Source organism: Cheilinus undulatus, linkage group 9, assembly GCF_018320785.1.
Source record: "Cheilinus undulatus linkage group 9, ASM1832078v1, whole genome shotgun sequence".
Classification (NCBI taxonomy): Eukaryota; Metazoa; Chordata; class Actinopteri; order Labriformes; family Labridae; genus Cheilinus; species Cheilinus undulatus.
Window position 1 is genome coordinate 41,147,735 of NC_054873.1, and position 20,318 is coordinate 41,168,052.

The 20,318-nt window shown below is 39.2% G+C and overlaps 1 protein-coding gene across 1 annotated transcript in view; it reads right to left on the bottom strand.

Moving 5' to 3' along the window:
• The window catches only part of galnt18a (UDP-N-acetyl-alpha-D-galactosamine:polypeptide N-acetylgalactosaminyltransferase 18a), a 282,449-nt gene extending 262,723 nt beyond the window's left edge, over positions 1–19,726 (bottom strand). Inside the window, exon 1 of the mRNA XM_041794807.1 lies at positions 19,272–19,726. Within this exon, the coding sequence (XP_041650741.1) occupies positions 19,272–19,512 (241 nt within the window). The 5' untranslated portion in view covers positions 19,513–19,726. The remainder of the gene's footprint in view (positions 1–19,271) is intronic.
• Positions 19,727–20,318: the final 592 nt, after the last annotated feature.

The following is a 20,318-nucleotide window of genomic DNA, read 5'->3' on the forward strand; positions in this document are numbered from 1 at the left end:
GCTGCATTATTTGCATAATTTTGCTTACCATAATATCAATTTAGGCAAATAGATGCTCAAATTTAAGATTTGAAGAAGACTAATATTTTAAGTTATTCTCTGTTGGAGAGGTTTTGAAAGAGACTGAAAGCCCATTTCTGACAGTAATTGGGTCACTGGAATGGGCGAGCTGATTTGGAGATTTTTCACTGCTCATTTCAGCAGCTTTATTGATTAAATTGCAGCGTTCTAGAATTAATGGGTTTTTCTGAGTTTGTAGGAGAGGCATTTTCAGGCTGAAATCAGACATTAAGCTACTCTTTCACTTTATTGATTTAATCAGTTGACCAATTACCGTTGACAGTTTTATATCACCCAACTGACTATAAATACAAAATCACCCCTTCAGTAGAGACAGACTTCAGCCAGACAATAGGAAAGGTTTGTTGAAAACACACTAGCTGGTGACATGGCATGGCATTGGGGATCATTTTTGGCACACCGGATTACACTTATGAAACTGACATGAGACACTATCTCTGTCTCTCAGTACTCAAAACCAGGCAGAAAATTACCTAAAAATAATGAAGTGATCTACGCAAAAACAATCGCAACCTCAGAATTTCAGGTACTTTCACGTGTTCACACAAACAACCATAATTAACAAACTTAATAATTTTCGCACACAGGTTAATCAAGAGAAGTAACACAAATACGCATTTCAACAACACTGGGGCCACTGTGGCTCTGTAGGTAGGAAAGGTCACTGGCAATCATTAGGTTGTGGGTTCGTTCCCAAGCTCTACAGTCTTATGTTGATGTGTCCCTGGGAAAGACACTTAAACTCAATCCCACTGTGTTGTTGGTGGTGTGTAAAAGGCTATGGAGGCTTATGAATGGGATTAGCGAATAACTAACTGATGGTCCATTCGCCATTGCAACCTTTGCTATCAGTGTGTGAATGCGGAGTGAAGGCAGTAAAAGGGTATGAATGGGTAGGTGTGGCCTGCAGTGTGAAGGCGCTTTGAGCAGTCAGATGGCTAGAAAAGCCCTATTCAAGCTCAAGTCCATTTACCATAACACTGTGTTCCAAATTATTATGCATATACTGTTTTAATTCATTTTTTCCAAAATAGACTACACAACTGACCGTCTCTGATATCACCTTAACAACTTGGTCATCCACTGAACCTGTACTTTCTGCCTGTATTTCTGTGGATGCCAGAATTTCTTCCCAGAGCTAATGTTTCTAGGTAAACTGTTCAAACTAACTGTTTGTTGTGTATTATTATGGCTTGTTTGATCATGTAAAATATGATTTGATGTAATTTTCTCCTTTTGTGGATTATTGGTTTTATTTATTTTTCTTTTTGTGAAGCACTATGTAACTGTTTTAAGATTGCTATATAAATAAAGTTTTACTTACTTATTTACTGTCATCCACCCTCATAGAGCTTCATAAGGACGCTCCACAGGTCCTCAGTAGAGTTGAATTGATGTCTTGCATGAAAAGGATTTTATCCCAGAGGGCAAGGTTCTTCTTTTTACACCATGGCAGGAAATGTGAAGTTAGGAACTCCACATATTTTTAGGGCCCTATGAAATCCGTTTTATTTCTTTCCAAATTCCTTTTTTTTTTTTTTTTTGTTTTAATGTTTTTAATTCCATTTTTTATCATTTCCACTAATTTTACTGTAAAAAAATGTCTTGTTTTTGGTAATGGATAAAATGTTCACTAATTAAATAGAAATAACCTTAAAATTATTGAAAAGGGCCGACAGTGGCCCAGGAGCCATTGTTTGGATAACCCTGATATAAAATAAATACAACCAGTGTACCAGTCAGATCTTTGCAATGTTTTAAGACACATCCACGTGTATAATCACATCCTAACTGATGTTTATAATGTAAATGTTCTCTCAAACACAGAGTGATAGTAACTTAATAAGAAAGTAACATTAAAGTTAAATGGTTAAAAGAAAACCTGTTACCTAAACTTTTCTTTAAATTGTAAATTCAGTTTTTATCGGCCAATTCTGTGATTCCTTCCGCGATTCCATTAACGCGGAAATCATAGGGCCCTATATTTATCTGAGGTCATTTTGACACCTTCAGGCGCCTACCAACTTTTAATGATTCCAGTCTAAAACATCACTCCACCATCTCTTTGCTAACGTTGCAGCCTTGTTGGGACATGGTGGCCATCCATGGCATTCATCAGTGAATAAAACTGTTTGAAAATTAGTCTACTTATATTTCTCAGCCCACTGCAATAGTTTTCCTTGTGGGCATTGGTTAAGAGTGGCTGAAATGCAGCTTTACATACATCAACAAGCCTCTGGAGGATCCTGCACCTAGAGGTTCTTGGGACTTCAGAGCTACCATCAGTTTCAAGTACCTGTTTGCAACTCATCAGTGGATTTTTCACAACTGCTGTCTTAATATGATTAATTTGCCTTACAGAAACTTTCCTGGACACACCTTTATCTGAACGAACCCACCTTTGCTCTGAATCATACACAAATGTTCACAGTACGATGACCTCTCTTATTCTTTTCATGAAATATCCAGTGTTTTCATACCTTTAGCAAGATACTGCACTATTTCACTTTTCATCTGCAGAGAGATCTTTCTTTTTGCATGAAACCTGTGACTTCCTTAATAATTTCGAACAACCTCCTTAAATAGTTTCCCTTTAATTAGGCTCAACCAGCAAACTAATGACCAAATATGTCTGAGATTAATGTCAGTGATGTAAACAGACTGTCTCTGACGCTGTTATTTTGGGGGTCTAGAGCTGAAAAGTTTGGGAACTTCTGCACTGATAACATTTAAAGGGTTGTTGTTTCACTGATTTAACAGGGAACACACAAGACAGCTGCAACAAGACACAGACACAAAGACAGTGTTTATTAAAATGACATTCACAGTCTGAAAAAAAACTGAAGAAGGCTGACTTCCCTTGGCTTCTGGGAGGAAATGCCATTTATGTTAACATGAACATTTCTTCAATCTGATTAAAATCCTCCTGGTGAGTGATTCCAGATGCAGTGGTGTCATGAACAATTAAGTAGTCTAATTAGGATGTGTGTAAACATGCATCAAACATTTTATTGTACTAAAATCATGTCATGTTGGTATAAACAGAAGAAGATGAAAGTGTTTCTTCCTATTAAAAAATCTATGTAAAACTTGCATCTGCTCAGTTCTGACACATCAACAAAGAGGACTGTAGCAGCAGCTATTTATACACTCTGTATTAAATATATTATTACTATATTAACATGGTTTGTCTCCTGATCAGTAACCAGTTTAAATAACACTGATGCCCTGTCCTGACTTATTCCTCCGTTATTATTTTCAGTCAAGTGTTTTGGAATCAGGCTGGAGTCATCAACTCTGCTTGTGTTCTAAACAAATACTGCTATCGCTGCAAGTCTCTTCCTCTCGTCCCTTGCAACAGAGGTTTAATTTTCCTCCTCTCTTCTATCTGTGACTTTGGAAATTTTTTTTTCAAATTAACTCCATCATGTACTGCACGCTATCCTGTTTGTCTGTTCTCTGAAATTAAAGTGAAAGCAAAGAGGTACAAATTCTCCTGCAACTGACAAACCAGTGACAGCACAGATCTGCAGGAGGAGAGGACAGGCTCAGCTGAAGAGAGACAGTAAGAACAGTTTAATCTTGGCCAGGAAGACACGTTCACAATTGATGCCAGTGGAAAGAAGGATCATTGTAAACCATTAAAATGACATTCCAAATGATCTTTTTCAGATCAGAATCTTCTGACAGGTATGTTAACATCACTAATTTTTTTCTGGTTATTTGCATCCATGTAAACATAGCTACTGCAAAGGTGTGATAAACGACAGCTTTCTACACAAGCTGGTGATGGTTAACTTGCAGTTGCTCCCTATTTGGAGCAAGAAAATGAACTTTAAAGACTTTAATCTCAGCAAATCTGTTTGGAATTCTGTTGGTGGAAATGGACTTTGACGCAAGCTGAGCTGAGCTCAGGGCAGCAGGTAGAGTTTGAAAAAGATTGTGATGAGTCATAGAATATGTGGTAAGTAATAAAAGACGGGGCCCAGAATAAAAAAGGAATATAAGCCTTGTCTTGTACCAGCTGTACCCACAAGCCTTTTGGGGAAAATGTATTTTTAACAAAGCTATCACTTTGTGTTATGATAGACAATGTGTTTACTGAGCTAAAACGCCAAGAGCCAGGCAGTTTTTTTTTTTATGATAAGATTCACGTCATCTTATATCAAAGATAATAAAACTCCACTCCTAGAACCATAACACATTTTTGTACGGATACATGCAGTATTAAATAATAAATGAAATTCTATTTAAAAAAAAAAAAAAAAAAAAACAAGAAAAAAAGGATAGTTTGGATTCTGGTCAGCATTAATGATGAATATCTTAAATATGAAATAAAAATGAATCCAAAGTGTCTACAGTCTCTTGTGACATGATTTAAAATAATAATATTCATACTCCATGGAGTTGTGAGAGAATGTCTAACAGAGTTTAAAAGATGTCGAAGTTCCTTGTGTGAGTTGCAATGTATGACAGTAAGATATTAAATTTTGAAGAGAACATTCAGCTGCTGAAATCTCAATCTCACGTCCTCATATTGTTTCAGACAAAAAGTTTTATTTCAACAAGCTGCTAACAGTTCAGAGCCATGTCCTTGGAAACTAAACCTGAGCAGAGTCAACAGAGCGGCTTTCTACCCCATGTAGCACAGACACAAACTCCTGTCTGATTTCATCTCAGCCTTCAGTCTTTTTCCTTCAGTGTGAAGCTCTTCAGAAAGATCTGCACGTCTGAACAGCACTGCATGGTTTTATTGTTAGGGAAAAGAGCAGTCAGTAAGTCAATTTCCTGACTTTTGAAACAGTTACTGATGTGTCACTCTGCTAGATCAATGCTGTATCCTATGCATGTGGAGAATCTCTCTGCCTCTGACTCAGTCTGATATACACCTTCTTGAGCTTTGCTGAACAGCAGTTTTTACTGGACAAATTCTGTTATACTGACCTAAAAAGCATGCAAACCTGTCTGTTTATCGCTGCATTAAAATCAGAATAGTTTAATATAAATTCATGACATTGGTCTGAAACAGCTGCAGAAATGTGACTAATCCTTAAATTCAACATACTCCGTCTACACACTGATCCATACACAAAGTGCATTCTGGAGTGAAATCGCTAAGTCTATCTTAGTGAGGTTGCTGCCAAATATGTCAATCCATGTAGAGCAGATGGACCCAAACAGGAATGAGAACACAGCACTCGTCTTTTAACTTAAAAAACAAACAAACAAAAAAAAAACCCACACACAACGTACAATCTCAACAATATCAACATTACATCCAAATCCTACGGCACAAGCCCAGGCCAGCCCAGGCCATCACAGACCATCAGTCAGTCACAGGGTTACAGAGGTAATACAATGCCATTGATAAAGAACAGTTCATTTTTTTGAGATGTAAAACCACAGGAGTATAAAAGACAACCACACATCCTTTGTAGAAAACATGAACCTTTAAACTTTCTATGCTCACCCATGGAAAGCAAAAAAACACAACAATTATAAAATTAAAATGAACAGCAAATTTGGATCTTGTCTCCCAATCCTAAATCTTTTAACTAGGGCCCTTGTATCCTGGTGCGTGTCAGGGTGTGTCACAGCTGCAGGTGTGTAGCAATAATTGGGCATTAGCAACCCATGCAGGGTGCTGCAACACAGTGAGACCATGTCGATACTCCCATGACTTTGTTTATGAGTTAGCACTGGCTGTCAACAATAGGTGGCAGTATGGCCAACATCACCACCAAGGTGTCCTTTAATGAAATATTTCAATGTTGTGGACACATAATGAGGCTGCTATTTCAAAATTTGAGCTTGAGAGGTTCAGCACGTTAAGAGGAATCAAACAAATGACCCAATTGTGTCACTTCCTGTTGCCAGAAGGGAGCCCTATGCATGTGGGCTTGTTCAGTGTGACACTGTTGGGTAGTCAGAAACTGTAGAAAACAGAACAATACATACAAAAGGTTAAAGTCATTTGACACCATTAAAAAGGACTTATTTTGAAATTGAGATGAAGCCGGTGGACTTCCTGTTGGGATCTGGGTATGGGTCCAAGAGGCTTTTTTGTAGGTCTCATGATAATCCATAAGCAGAGTCTAAGTTTAATGGTCTGCAGGGGCTGACTGTTTAAAGTTGGTTTGGAGAAAAAAAATCTAAATTCAGAGGAAATGTTCACTTACTATGACAAAGTGATGATATTGATGCATGAATATATTCAGGATCAATGTGTGACCATCCATGAGATGATCGGTGATAACTGACACAAGCACTAAAAAGCTAAATGGACTTAATTGTGAAGTCCAAGTTTTGGGCCCTGATCACGGCCCCACCCTAGGGTGAAATCTCAAGCTTTTGATCATTTTTTATCTCCATCTTGTCTACAATAAGCAGACAAATTATGGAGTCAATCAGATGAATAATTCAGATAAAATTGTTAAATGTGCAACATCAGCAAAAAATACTAAAATCTGACAAAAAAAAAAATATTTGTAGTGTGCTTCCTGTACATTTTCGGGTGGTCCAAAGAGGCTTTTTTTCCCCATCTAGATATGTGTAAGAATTTTCATGCTTGGAGCTCTTACCCAGTCCACTAGCTGATTTCTGGGGCCCCCACGAGACCCGTGTACAATGTGCTTGCACAATTCTACTTCAATATGAAAATTTTCACTGGGGGACAGTTTTGGGCAAAGTCTGGTGCATTTTGAGGCATGTTAAAGCCCCCCAAAAAGCAATTCTTCTTTTCTTTATATGTATTTTTTTGGGGCTTTTTGTACCTTTATTTAGAGAGATGAGGGCAGTATATAGAGTCAAAAACAGGGACAAGAGAATTGGGGGGGGGGGGGCGTGCAGGAAAGTAGCACCAGGCCAGATTTTAACCAGGGCTGCCTGCGCTCATGTGGCGCAAACCAACCCCACAGGCAATTCTCCTGACAGAATAATACCACCTAACACCTACAGTTTCAATAGGGTCCCCACTCTGAGGTCAGTGCTCAGGCCCTAATAATTTACTGTACATACTTCTTTCAAGGAAATGAGTAATGTAGCCCCATGGAAGAGGTTTAACAAAGCCATCAAGCTTTAAAGGTCACATATTATACAAAATACACTATTACAGGCTCTTCTAGCAAAAATATCTACCTCCGGCCTGTCCGCAATCCCCCCAAGAATCAGAAAAATCCATTCCCTCCCTCCCTCTCTTTTTCCACCTTTCACAAAATGTGTGCTGAAACAACCCATTCTCAGATTTCCCCCTCATGATGTCATGTGGGGAGTAAGCACCAAGAATCAGAAAAATCCATTCCCTCCCTCCCTCTCTTTTTCCACCTTTCATAAAATGTGTGCTGAAACAACCCATTCTCAGATTTCCCCCTCATGATGTCATGTGGGGAGTAAGCACCACCCCCAGGTTCGATTGGCCCTCCCCGCCCTCCTCTCCTGATCCTCCTCTCAGCTGCCAGCTGCCAGGATCAGGAGAGCCAAATCCATTAAGCAACACCCATTTCCTGAGCAGGGCGGAGTCAGGGCCAGAGTCAGACAGCTCAGTAACATTTATAGCCACAGACACAGAAACGGCTCGTTCTAAGCAGGGCTTAGAGGGGTTTGCAGACATGCAAAAATCCAATACTGAAGTGTTTTTTTTCAGCAACAAACTTTATGGGCATGTTTTGGGGACCTCTTGAGACCAGTATAAATTTAAAAGGCTAAAGTATGTGACCTTTAATCTAAAGAAAGTTTCACTTTTAGAGATATGAACATCACACTTCTTCATCCTTACAGATGGAAAACAAAAGCATAGCAGTGAACTTGAAAATTATCTTTAGCCTTCTGGCACCTTTTCTTTTCATCTCAGTGGTAGGAGAGGGCAGATGAGAGTGAGCGAGGAGGAAGGGAGCTTTTATTAACATTAACAGGATGAGAAGTCATACTTGATTTAATATGTAAGCCTGGTATCTCTTGGGAAGATCCAGCAGTTTTGAATGTCTACCTACATCAGTGTTTTTTTTTTTTTTTTTCTCCGCTTCATCACAATATTATTTTGTATTATCCTCCAACATCTTACAGTGTAAGTGGCCAGGGGGAAGGTTTGATTTCTCTGTACAAATGTCTCAATGCGCCTGTATGTCACAGTTTCAGCTACGACAGACTGATGTAAAGATGATAACAGTGATGGGATATGCTCCATACAGACATTCTCAGGCTCCTAAGGAAGGCAGTGGCCTTCACATCAGATCTCACACCACTGCCATGCATCTTTAATGACACACAATACACGCAACCTACTCTCTGCCGCACACACCAATACAGAGTCTCAGAAGTCCAACCTCCACCCTGCACACTCCTCCTCTTCAGCATGCTGTCAACATGGATCAACTTGCATTGACTCATAAAAAGACTACTAAAAATAAGTCTTGTTCTTGGCAGAAAAGAAAAAACAATGCACAACACGGAATAAAACACAGCATTACATGTGAGGAATCAGATCCTCTCCAAATTAAAAAAAGACTGACAGAAGGGACGAAATCTGGCTAAGAATGTGTTGAGTGTGTAAAAAAAAAAAATCATCATGCTTTTAATCATTGTTTTTCTCACATCTGTGCAACCATGCAGTTTAGAAATTAATGTCTGCAAACAAATGTGTTACAACCTGCACTGTTTCATAACCTAAATCTCTTTCTCACTAAGCCACTGCCTCAGCACAGCAGCAATGTAACATGGCACCAGTCAGAGGAGCCACCTGACACCTTCAGCAGAGCCAGGACTCCTCATTCTGCTTAGCTAGCTAGATGGAAAATCCTCTTTAAATGGAATCCAGACATGATGTTCTGTATGGAGTCCTGGCATGTTCAGGCATCTGTAAATACACAGAATCAAATATAAAATATAAAATTAATTTAGAATTAAAAAATAACCCTCTTTATAGCCTGTTACAAGATAAATGCTGTAAAGACATAAATTGCTAACTGAGAAAAGGACTTTGAAGTGTTGTTAAGTCTTTATTATAGAAACAGGACGGATATTTCTAAAGAACATGAATTGCTTTCTGAGGCCAAAAACAGAACAACAGGTTAAGTACCACATGCCTCACAACTAGAGGTAAGGCTTCAATACAAAGAATTCTCCTGGCTTTGACTAAATCTATCTCAGAATTTAATTTCTTACAGGATTTATCATCTGTTTTCCAAAAACATGTGATGCACCAATCCATTTTCGTAAAGGGATATTTCAGGATTTTGGGTCGTATGAGGTACTTGGCTATAGTAGTGGCGGTAGCCTCCAGTGATTTCTGTGAAAGTTGCTCCGGTGTTTATTACGAGCTCAGAAAGATCCACGGCATAGTTACTGTAGATGGGAACGTTTTAACCGCACAGTTTAACGAGTTTTACAGAAAAATGGGCCAATAAAATATGTTGGCTTATGTGTCCAAAATGTACAAAGCACTTCACTTCTTCCAAAAAAACCCTCTGTCAGGCAATATTTTACAATGCAAATCACATCATCACAAGGGTTGTAAAAAAAATCAGCCAAAAAAATGTTTGGTTTCATCAAGAAGGGTGAATAAGGCTAATTGTTAGGGGTAGACTGACAGAAATTCAAAATCCATGATATTTCTCAATGTGTGAATAATATGTCAAGCACTGGTGCATACCAGTGTTAGGTTTGAAGTTTGTTATTTATTATTACATCAAAAAGAATATTAGTATTGACTAAAAGTTCAGACTAAAATGTAATCATATTTTTTGGACTAAAACTGGATTTAAATGTTCTGCTTTTTTTTTTTTTTGCTTAAATCTAGACTCAAACTTAAAGAGTGAAAATGATAAAAACCAATCTAAAGAACAAGACTTGATTTAAAATAGCTAACAAAATCACTGCTACAGCATCAGTTTTCAGTTACTTTGTAAAACAACTTTAGATAAATACGTATAAAAGCTAAATTGCTATCAATCTGTGTACCATTTTAGAATCATCACTCACCCACTGCTCAGTGAACGCTCATTTAGCTTCACAGTATTTGCAAAGCAGCTGAAAGTGTGCACTACTTTGTTGGCCATGGATTTTTCATGTTGCTCAGTGTCTCTTAAAAAGTCATGCACTTAAGCAAACTGGCAAAGTATTTCCTTGATGGCAGATGGAAATGAGTAGCTGGTGTGTGATCTGTGAAAGTCTTAGCCTGTTGCATCACAGTGTGCGGTAATGGCACAGTGCAGATAACACTCCGCCTGTTTATTGCTGTCATCACGGACCGTTTTATCTGTGTACACCAAAGCATGCTGATGAGTAAATGGTTAGTAGAGCTCAGACTAAAATAACAGAAGACTTTGCATAATGGAAATTATGACCCCTGAGTACAGATTTAACATTTCTAAGTTCTAGGCTACAAAACTACTGAGTCAGTAGGTTTAGTGCTAGTGGAGGATAACAAAAACTAGGGATGACCCATGTTTGTTTTCTTCTGTCAATAACAATATTGATCACCTATTAGTGAAATCAGTAGTATGGATCAGTAGTGTACTCTCACCCCCTACAGGTGGCAGCAAGTATCCTATGTAGGGAAAAGAAAATGACACAAAGTGATGATAAATAAATAACAAGTGTTCATTTAAGTGAAGTAGTATAATCATTGATGGACTGAAAAAGAAATGATTACGTTTATCCAACAGGCTAGGGGAGAATGAGGTTGGTTGGTTTAGGGCTGGAACTTATATCTTGCCACCAATGGGCGCTGTCTCCCAAGATTTGGTATGTACATTTTCAGAATTGGGATTAGAGCTGGGCAGCACGGCGGCACAGGGGTTAGCACTGTTGCCTCACAACAGGGCCTTTCTGTGCGGAGTTTGCATGTTCTACCCATGCATGCATGGGTTCTCCCCAGGTACTCTGGCTTCCTCCCACCACCAAGAACATGCTCCTTAGGTTAATAAGTGACTCTTAATTGGCCATAGGTGTAAATGTGAGTGGGCCTGGCTGTTTGTATCTATATGTCAGCCTTACATTTAACTCGTGACCAGTTCAGGGTGTCCCACAGCTCTCGCCCAATGACACCTGGGATGGGCTCCAGCCCCACTGTGACCCCAAAAATGGGATGAGCTGTATAGAAACTTAATAGATGGGTTCAGAGCTCACCTATGGAGTCCGGACAGCTGTTTTTGTGGTAAGGGGTCAAATTGTAAATACTCAGCTCCTCAGTATTTTTCTTGTAGCCTTTTACACAGTGGGTTTATAACAAAACAATCATTGCTCAAAGATTGTTGTTAGCTAGCTTACTGGTTGTTAGACATTTGTTAGCCTTGATGTTAGCAAGAAATTCCAGTTGGGGTTGGTTGTCACAACCTCTCTGGGGTTAGTAGTCACATCCTCTTTGGGGTTGGTTGTCACAGCCATTCAGGAGAGGTATGGGAAAAGTGTTGGCTGTGCCACCAGTGGGCATACAAGTTCGGCGTTGTTGGAGTGCCCTGATCCTACATTTGCCATCACTGTAACTCAAGTGATAGTGAATGCGTGTAGCATAGCTGGGTAGGCTACAGCTAATGAAAGCCTGGTTTGATTTGTTCTTTATGTTGCTACAGGCCTATTGATAGGTTGTCCTAAAGATGTTCCTGTTTATGTTCCATGCTCATTTTGTGTTAAGATGCATTAAGTTAGGTATTTGTCAACACAAAGTTTCAAATGTAGTTCTGCCTTCTTGCCTTTTTTAAAAACAGATTTTTTACATTAAAATAACAAAAAAAAAACATAATCTGTGACAACCATCCCTGTGATGGGTTTGTTGTCACAATGTGTCAGAGTGTCTTTGATAGTTAAGTACTTCTTTGTTACAATATGCTGGAAAATTACACATTTCAAGCCGACACCTTAAGCTTCAATTTAACGTAGGAATGACTACTGACTGTACACAGTGTCATCATTAAAAGCCATTAAGTTTTGAAATATTGACTAGATTATTTTACAAGAATGCAGCAATTTTTTAGATTGCTTATTAAAAACTTACTCCAGCTCACTTTCTCACCAAAACCTAAAATCCCCTTTGTCCAAGTTAAATTTGAACACATCATGATGATTTTCATATACCTTTGCCTAATGTTTACTGACCAGACCTTCGGCACATCATAATGTTACATTAATGACCTAGTTTAATCAGCTTATTAGCTTTTATCCTGTATGTTTTAACACTGATTTCAATATTTGATTCATATCCTTAACTATTAAGGCTCAAATCAAAATTTGGGGGATTTTACCACAACTGCCTCTAGTGGATTAAAATAACTGACCTGCAGAATCAACAGTAGCAGCAGTGGCAACAGACGCACAAAACCAGTCGATGATAGGTTTTCAAGCTAACAAATAAAAGTGCTGCCATTTCAGTGTCATTTGATTCACAATGCTGCGGTGATATTACTAATTGGCTGCTGGTTGAATTATATGGTTGCACAGCACCACACCAACAACACAGCGCTCCAGACACCAAAAAATTAGCTGCAGGGAATCAGATTGGTAACTAAAAGCATTAATTCCAATCCACTGGCCATGTATTTTTAATTAAAATCAGCAGTTAATGATTGGTTCCCAATCAATTCAGGCATCTCTAATTATTAAAATAAATGAATAAAAAATCAAATCAAAGCCCATCTTCCACTTTCTCTGCTGCCTAAACTTGTATCATTCTGCATGTTAGCTCTGCAGTCTGGTCTTTTTATATCAGTGACAAAGCATAAACACATAAACACATCAACCTCTGTCTGATAATATAATCTGGCACCAGCTCTGAGGGTCAAGGGAAGTGAAGGGAAGGAGTGTGCCAAAAACTCCAGCAGCTAAATTTACTCACTGGTTGTAACCCTGCGGCCTATGCAGATTCTATTAGCACTACTGAACAGTCCAATGAACCATTAGTCTGCCATGCTCCACGTTAAAAATACGAGTGCTTTGTTTCATACAAACATCCCTCTACACAAAGAGAAGATAGGCTTTGAACAGTTATTACAATCAGAAATACTGCAATACCAAATACAGGTGATGAACTTCATTTTGTCATACAGATGTGAGTTTTTTTTTTATTTTTAACTCTCTCATTTACGGCCTCTGTGTTCTCATTCTCCCTGTGTGTTTTTAGTATTTTTCAAGTTTTTCCTTTGAGTTGGTCCTGTGAGTTTCCCTGGTTTCCTGTTTTATTTTGTAATCCTTGTCCTTTGGACCTCATGTCTTTCTTACTTCCTGGTGTTTTTTTGCCTCCACTGTGATTATGTCATTAGTCTCACCTGTGCTTGCTTGTCCCCATCTCACCTGCATCTAACTATCCCTGTGTATTTAGTCTGTGCTCCTGCCCTTCTGTCAGTCTGTAGGTATTTTCCTGTGTTTCCAGAATATGTCCTCCCACTTGGAGTGCGCAAAAAACTCCAAATGAATGCCAAGTGGGCTTTTGTGTGTTTGTGTGAGAATTCCATCTAGCTACTCAGCCCTGAGCCCAGATCATTGAAGGAATGCAGTCATGGTAGTCCTTCTGAAACTTTGTCCCATCTCCACACAGGATCTCTGGAGCTCAGTCAGAGTGACCATTGGGTTCTTGGTCACCTCTCTTACTAAGGTTTCTCCCAGTGTCTCAGTTTGGCTGGACCCCCAGCTCTTGGGAGAGTCCTGGTGGAGGCCAAAATTCTTCCATTTGAGAATTATGGAGGCCACTGTGCTCTTGGAAACCTTCAGTGCAGAAGATTTTTTTTGTAGCCTTCCTCAGATCTTTGCTTTGTAACAATCCAGTCTCTGAGCTCTGCAGGTCCTTTAACCTTAATGGCTTGTTTTTTGCTCTGATATGCATTGTCAGCTGTGATGCCTTCTAGAGAGTTGTGTGCCTTTCAAAATCATTCCCTATCAATTTATTTTACCGCAGGTGGACTCCAATCAAGGTGTAGAATCAGCTCGGCAAGATCCAGAGAAATAGGAGGCCCCTGAGCTACATTTCAAGGGATTTTGCAACAGGTCTGAATACTTATATCCATGGGATATTTCAGTCTTTTATTTTTAATACATCTGCAAAAATGTCCAAATTTCTGTTGTCACCAGTACTGGAAGTTATTATCTTAGAAAGTTAATTATTGCTATTAGCAGATATGAAACTTTTGTCTATCTCTACAACCATACGGTGCATTTGCAAACTACTGAGACAGGTGTTACAGGTGAAGAAATTCATTTTTATCCTCATTAATCTACACTCAGTGCGCCACCATGGCTAAGTACTGTGCTAATAATTTTGTGCTTCCCTATTTTGAACTCTTGTTGTACAACAAAAGTGAACTCCCCTTAGTTGAAGTCTCAAACTGTGACCTAGCAGCTTTCCTGTCTTCATATTTCACCTCCTTTTATTAGTCAGTGTAAAGCACACCAAAAATCTATGTTTCTTGACTCAAAAAGTGGGTCATACATTGGCAATGGTATTTATGAGAATGCAGGTCATTTCAGTATTTAAAATGCTCAGCACATACACTTAAATTCATAAGGACCTGGGGTTTAATTAGAAACATGAGAGGCAAATACTCTGCTGTCTATTTGATGAATGAAATGCCCATTCATTTGCATGTTTTATAAATATTTTGTAAAAAAAAAAAAAAAAAAAAAAAAAATTTATAATAATAATAACTGCTTGATCATTAATAGTTGAGCTTAAACGTTCTGGACCTCTAATGTGATCCTCCAATGGAGTCAGGTTTTATGATTCAAATTTGTTTATTCTTTTGTTTGAGGGTTTGAACATCATATGCTGATGCAATGACAGAAAACTTTCCAAAGTCTTGTCCATTTATTGGGTTAAATGCATAATGGAGCGCCTAATTCTTAAAAAAAAAAAAAAAAAAAAAACATAAAAAAATGCAGCAATCCAGTGTACTGTACAAGTGTCAGCAATAATATATCTCTGCATCTGAATAATGATTCCTCTCCCAGCAGTATTAACAGTCTCTCTGATTAGCAGTATGTTCCCTTCTGAGCTCATCTGTAACAGTTCTTCTCTGCGATGTTTGATAAATGACTGCCTTATCTGTCCAAGGAAAGGCATTCTCTCGCAGTGTATCAGGCTTTACAGAGGAGCTTCTGCTGTAAATCGTTGCAGTGGCTGTTAATCATGTTCTAAATGCTAATTTTTTTCTAATTCTGGCTTTGACTCAGCGAATCATGTTCTTGCACAGGACAGAGAAAGAGTTAGTCCCACTCTTTAAAGTGTGTTGACACACAGATTTATAGCTCTGAGGAGGATAATTAAAACACGGAGGACCCAAGGGGGGTACTGTGAGTCCTCAGTATGTGTATCACTGCAACATTTTATCAATGAACTAAACTAACCTCCTCCATCGACAGCAAAAAGACCCACACATGAGTAAATCTTCTGTCTGGATGGAAATATTTGCAAAATCAAACTTATGTGAAAAAGCTGATCCAGATCTGGCCTGAAAAGCGTTGCTACACAAATGACCTAATCTGATTTCTTTATTTGGATTGGACTTTGAGGAATTGGCCAGAGAGGGCTATAAATGTGGCAATGATGCAAATCTCTCATTTGAAATAGGACACTTGCTGGAGTTTGAAAAACAGCTACACACAGAAAAGCTCAGCCAAATCTGTGTGGAAAATACAGTAACTGTTGTCTGTAACTGTCTCTTAAACATTTCCTAAAGAAGGAAATCAAAGTTTGTACCTTTTCTCATTTCATGATGTGGTGTGAGAACTTTCTTTAATCTCAAACTGTACTTTTGCTACATTACAGGAAAAGAGTACAACCACATCAATATGAAGTAGAACCAAAGCTATGGTCCATGTTCCCAGTTTTTTCTGTGTAAAATATGATCATTTTTACCCAAAGTGCATGTTGACCTATGAAAGCTTGAAGGGTAGGGTGTGTTATGTCAGCAGCAGCTAGGGCAGCCTCAGGCCACTAGCCTCCAGCAGACATGAGGAGCAGACTAAAGAGGTCCGGTCAGCTCAGTCCTGTCAAACTCTACAACTAAGATCAGTTTTATATTCCAACCCACACCGCGTAAAGTGGCATCACTCGAGGCGATCCATCAGATGTCACACAGCTTCCACTGGAGCCACATTTTTCTTCAAACATGCAATTTCACTAGAAATCATTCAGTATGCTTACATGTAAGTAAAAAGACAAATTATTGTGCTAGTCCAACAAAAGCTGGACTTTGAAATGCTAGTCTGGCTTAAATCATACTACATTAAATGAATGGAAGTCAGACAAACACACCTACAGAAAATGATACTGTTGGAACCTCATTTATTCTTGCATGTACCTCAATCAGATCCAAACCTAAACAAGGTGATCTACCCATGCTCCATACTGGACCTTACTGTGCATAAATGATTAGCATAGTAGAAGACTTCATATATCACCATGTAGAGGGATGCTGTGCTTGCATTTAAGCCAAAAGTAAAGCATAGAGAATGCACAAAATTATAGATCTGTCAAATTTGTCCATGTTTTCACCGTTCAGTGTAAAACCCATTTATTACTTACAAACTTGTTTGCAAATGTAACAGAAAAAAAGCTAGCTAGCTAGCTAAAGGAGGGCAGCTTCTGTAGCAGAGGTGGACATGGTCTCATCAGTACATTGATTCTCATGGTGCAAATATACTGGGCTGTGTTTCCCACACGTTGGCAATGACTGGGTGGACCACCCAGATAAATTTAAAGCCACCCAGGTATATTTGCCAATGTTTTCCTTAAGAGAGTATCTAATTCCCATCTACACCAGGGAGATAAACATCCACTAACTCCCTCCTGCAAATGCATCTTTTGAGGTGCAAGTCTCATGTTAAAAAGTAAGCTTCATATGCCATCATTTCAACATTTCTGCAGCTTCTTGCTGTCGATATCCTGCACTCCTGCATACTCCTTGCAAAGCAGATAGATATGCCCATTTCTGTGTTTCTCACTGGTGAATCCATCTTGCAAAGCTCCAGTCTGACCTGTTTGGGCCCGGTTAGAAAGTGACAGGACCAATCAGTGACAAGGGGCCAGTACTTTCAGGCACAGCAGAGTCGTGACATAAGCAAGCAGCAAGACGAGGCCGGTGCAATTATGGCAATTATTATTTTTTCAAAGGCTCTGCCCTTTCCCAATCGCTGTCTATGAGAGGTTTACCATATGGATGTGTTAAACAAATCCATCTGGCATGTCAGGTTAGCAATATGCTACTTCATCAACAAATACAGCTTTGATTTATGGCACATTGGATAAAACATTTCAAAAGTGATGATATTTGAATATCTTTACACAAGATAATGTTGATGAATACTATCAAATGAGTTAAACACAATAAAATTAAACATGCAGAATGAGGCAGCGTGGAATGGCAATCTCTACCTGCCATTTCAGGTCTTCTCTATTAATCTCTACTAATCACAATGATTTTAAATCCCAATTAGGGGTCAACCATTTCAGAGGCCAATATGGATACTGATTATTAGTAGTTCATGAGACCAGTAACCAACAATATTTGGAACTGTCATGTATTTTTGTTATGTCATACATGTTCTTAATGTTACTAAAGTAAAATTGGATGATCAAAAAAATCAAGTAAAACCAATAATTTAGCCCTTTCATTTCTCAGCATGAAAAATATCACAGAGCAACACAGCGGCAAAAAACAGAAAGCAATGCCTTATGCTCACTGCGTCAGCAGTACTCATTGGCTAGTACTCATATGACATCCAGCCAATTAGACCGTGTCCTATGCTGGACATCTGGTGAGACAGTGGAGAGTGAAAATAAAGCCAGAGAGGAAGACACACCTTGCAGTGGAGCCAAGATAGCATTCTGATTAATTAATCTTGTAGATTATCTGTAAGATAAAATGTAGATACCCATAATCAGGCTAACGCCAAATATCAGCCTCAATAATCAGTCAGATTGATAATTGGTCAACCCCTAATCATGATTATTAAGAGGGACGTAGATAGGGATTTTGGGCCCCCAGAAAGAATATTACACTGGGGCCCCCTTAACTGGCTAGTCAAGCAACAAATGTGTCATTTTTTACAAATATCTATGCATTTTAATGTATTTTTGAACTATGATTTCCCCATGTATGAGCAGTATTTTTACAATGGTTTAATAAAATTTACTTGCATTATTTCACAGGGCTGGACTATACCATTTGGACATTTTCAAGGGAGGAACAGAACCCCCTTTGTATTGTATTTTATTCTATTTAAAACAAATTTCAGTCTGTTGATCAATTAATTTAGTTGATTCAATAATGACACTGATTAATAAGAAAAAATAAACAAGAATATACTTTTCTTTGCAGGCTTCTCAAGGGCCACTCCCTACTGTGGGCCACAGTAACCCCCCACCCCCACCCCCCGCACTACGGCCATGATTATTAAACATATTTCAGTGTTTGTAACATCTAACACATGCATTTGTCAAACTTAAAGCCTTTTAAAAACTTGGCAAAAAAAACAGGCAAAAAAAGTACGATAATGGCCATGAATAAAATAAACTGTTTTCAGGTGACAAAGTATACAACAACAACAAATGCTGAAACTTGATCAACTGCACAGCACAAGCCCATGTACAGTGAATATCAAGAACAGTTTAACAAATGCATTTAATATTTTCAAAAAATTATAGCTTCCTGTGTGTTTGTTTCAGTGTGTGTGTATATATATTTAAAATCTTTGGTCCTTAAGGGGAAAGTATAGTTTATAACTTATTTGTACCCTTTAACTTGAAATCATATTATTTCTTCTGATAACCTTCACTGAGCAGAACACTGGGTGGTGCTTTTCTCCTCATCAGCTTCACAAAGTTTCCCAAAGGTCCCTTAAATCTGTTTCACTGGTTCAACTATGGGGGAGCATGGCTGATGAATGCACTTATAATAAAAAGTAAATTGTCTTTAAGGGTTATAAAAGGGTTAAATTCTTACTAGAACTACCAACAACCCCAGGTGACAGCTTTAGGAAACATGTATTCAGATAACAGTCTAAGAGAACCAAGTAATCCAGAAGCACTAAGCAGTCGAAATATTGAGATCAGTGAAGTGGGTTGTGCATTGTTGTGCACCACAAAACAAGTGTAAAGTGCTCAGACTAACGAAGGGAGTGAGGATGATGTGATGTTCAGTGTGCTGTCTGAACTTAATCCTCTTTGAGAAGAAACTTCGAGCAGAAAAACACCACGCTGTGCTGACCTTTGATGTGCTCGTTGACGACGCTCTCCAGCCGGTCCAGCCTCTCGATAATCCTCAGTGTTTCCCCTTTACTGTCCTCATCCAACTTTCTCTCCGCCTCGCCGCTCTCCGCAACTTTGGGACCCCCGTTAGCAACATAGTTGGTGATCCAGCCGACATACAGGAGACACACGATGTTGGTCATTCCGCTCAGAATCACACATGTCGAAACCAAAGTTTTAGTTCTCCTTGTGCACAGCATCACGACATCCCTCCATGGGCTTCTTGTTCCCGACGCGCGCAGGCAGGTGGATTTGGGAGAAGGCGCACTCGAGAAATGTGTCCAAATGAAAGTGCGATGCGATGCTGTGGAGTCAGTCCGCCTCTACGAGTCTCTCAGGTCCCGGCTGAGGCATTGCTGAATCCTAGGGCTGAAGCTTGAAATGCTTTCTTGCCGTAATAATAGTGTGTCTGGTAATAACACCAAGAACGAGAATCCCCGCTGAGCAGCCGGCGAGTCAAGCTGCGCTCAGCCGCTGCAAAGCTGTCAGACGCAGCGCTGCAACCCCCCGCCAGCCTGTAGTCCTCATACAGGCCAATGGGAGGGGAGGGGGCGGGCTCTGCTCTGCTCTGCTCTGCCGGCCCCCTCACAGCGAGAGTACACGGAGGAGGGAGATGGTGAGGGGGTATCCACCGAAGCTGAGGTACATCGATCCGGTCAGTGACTGATCGGCGATGGAAGGTAATTGAAATGAAAAAGTCACGTTCATACAAAGACTGGACTGTACTGAATGTGTGCAGTTTTGTGAGACTGTAACACTCCAGATTGGTAAAGCAGATAGCAGCACCTGTTAGGGACCGTCATAAAGTTACAAAGAGGGAAAGTTCTAAATTACATTTCCTCACATTATTGAATCGTGTAGTCGACATGCTTTGTAGTGAATTTAGGGAGTTGAGGCTGAATGGGACATCCAAACAAGAGTTTACTTTCACACCCGGAAATAAGAAAATATTATCTGAGCCCCAGCTGTGAAGCCATGTAATGAAAATGTTCATGCTTTCACTGGT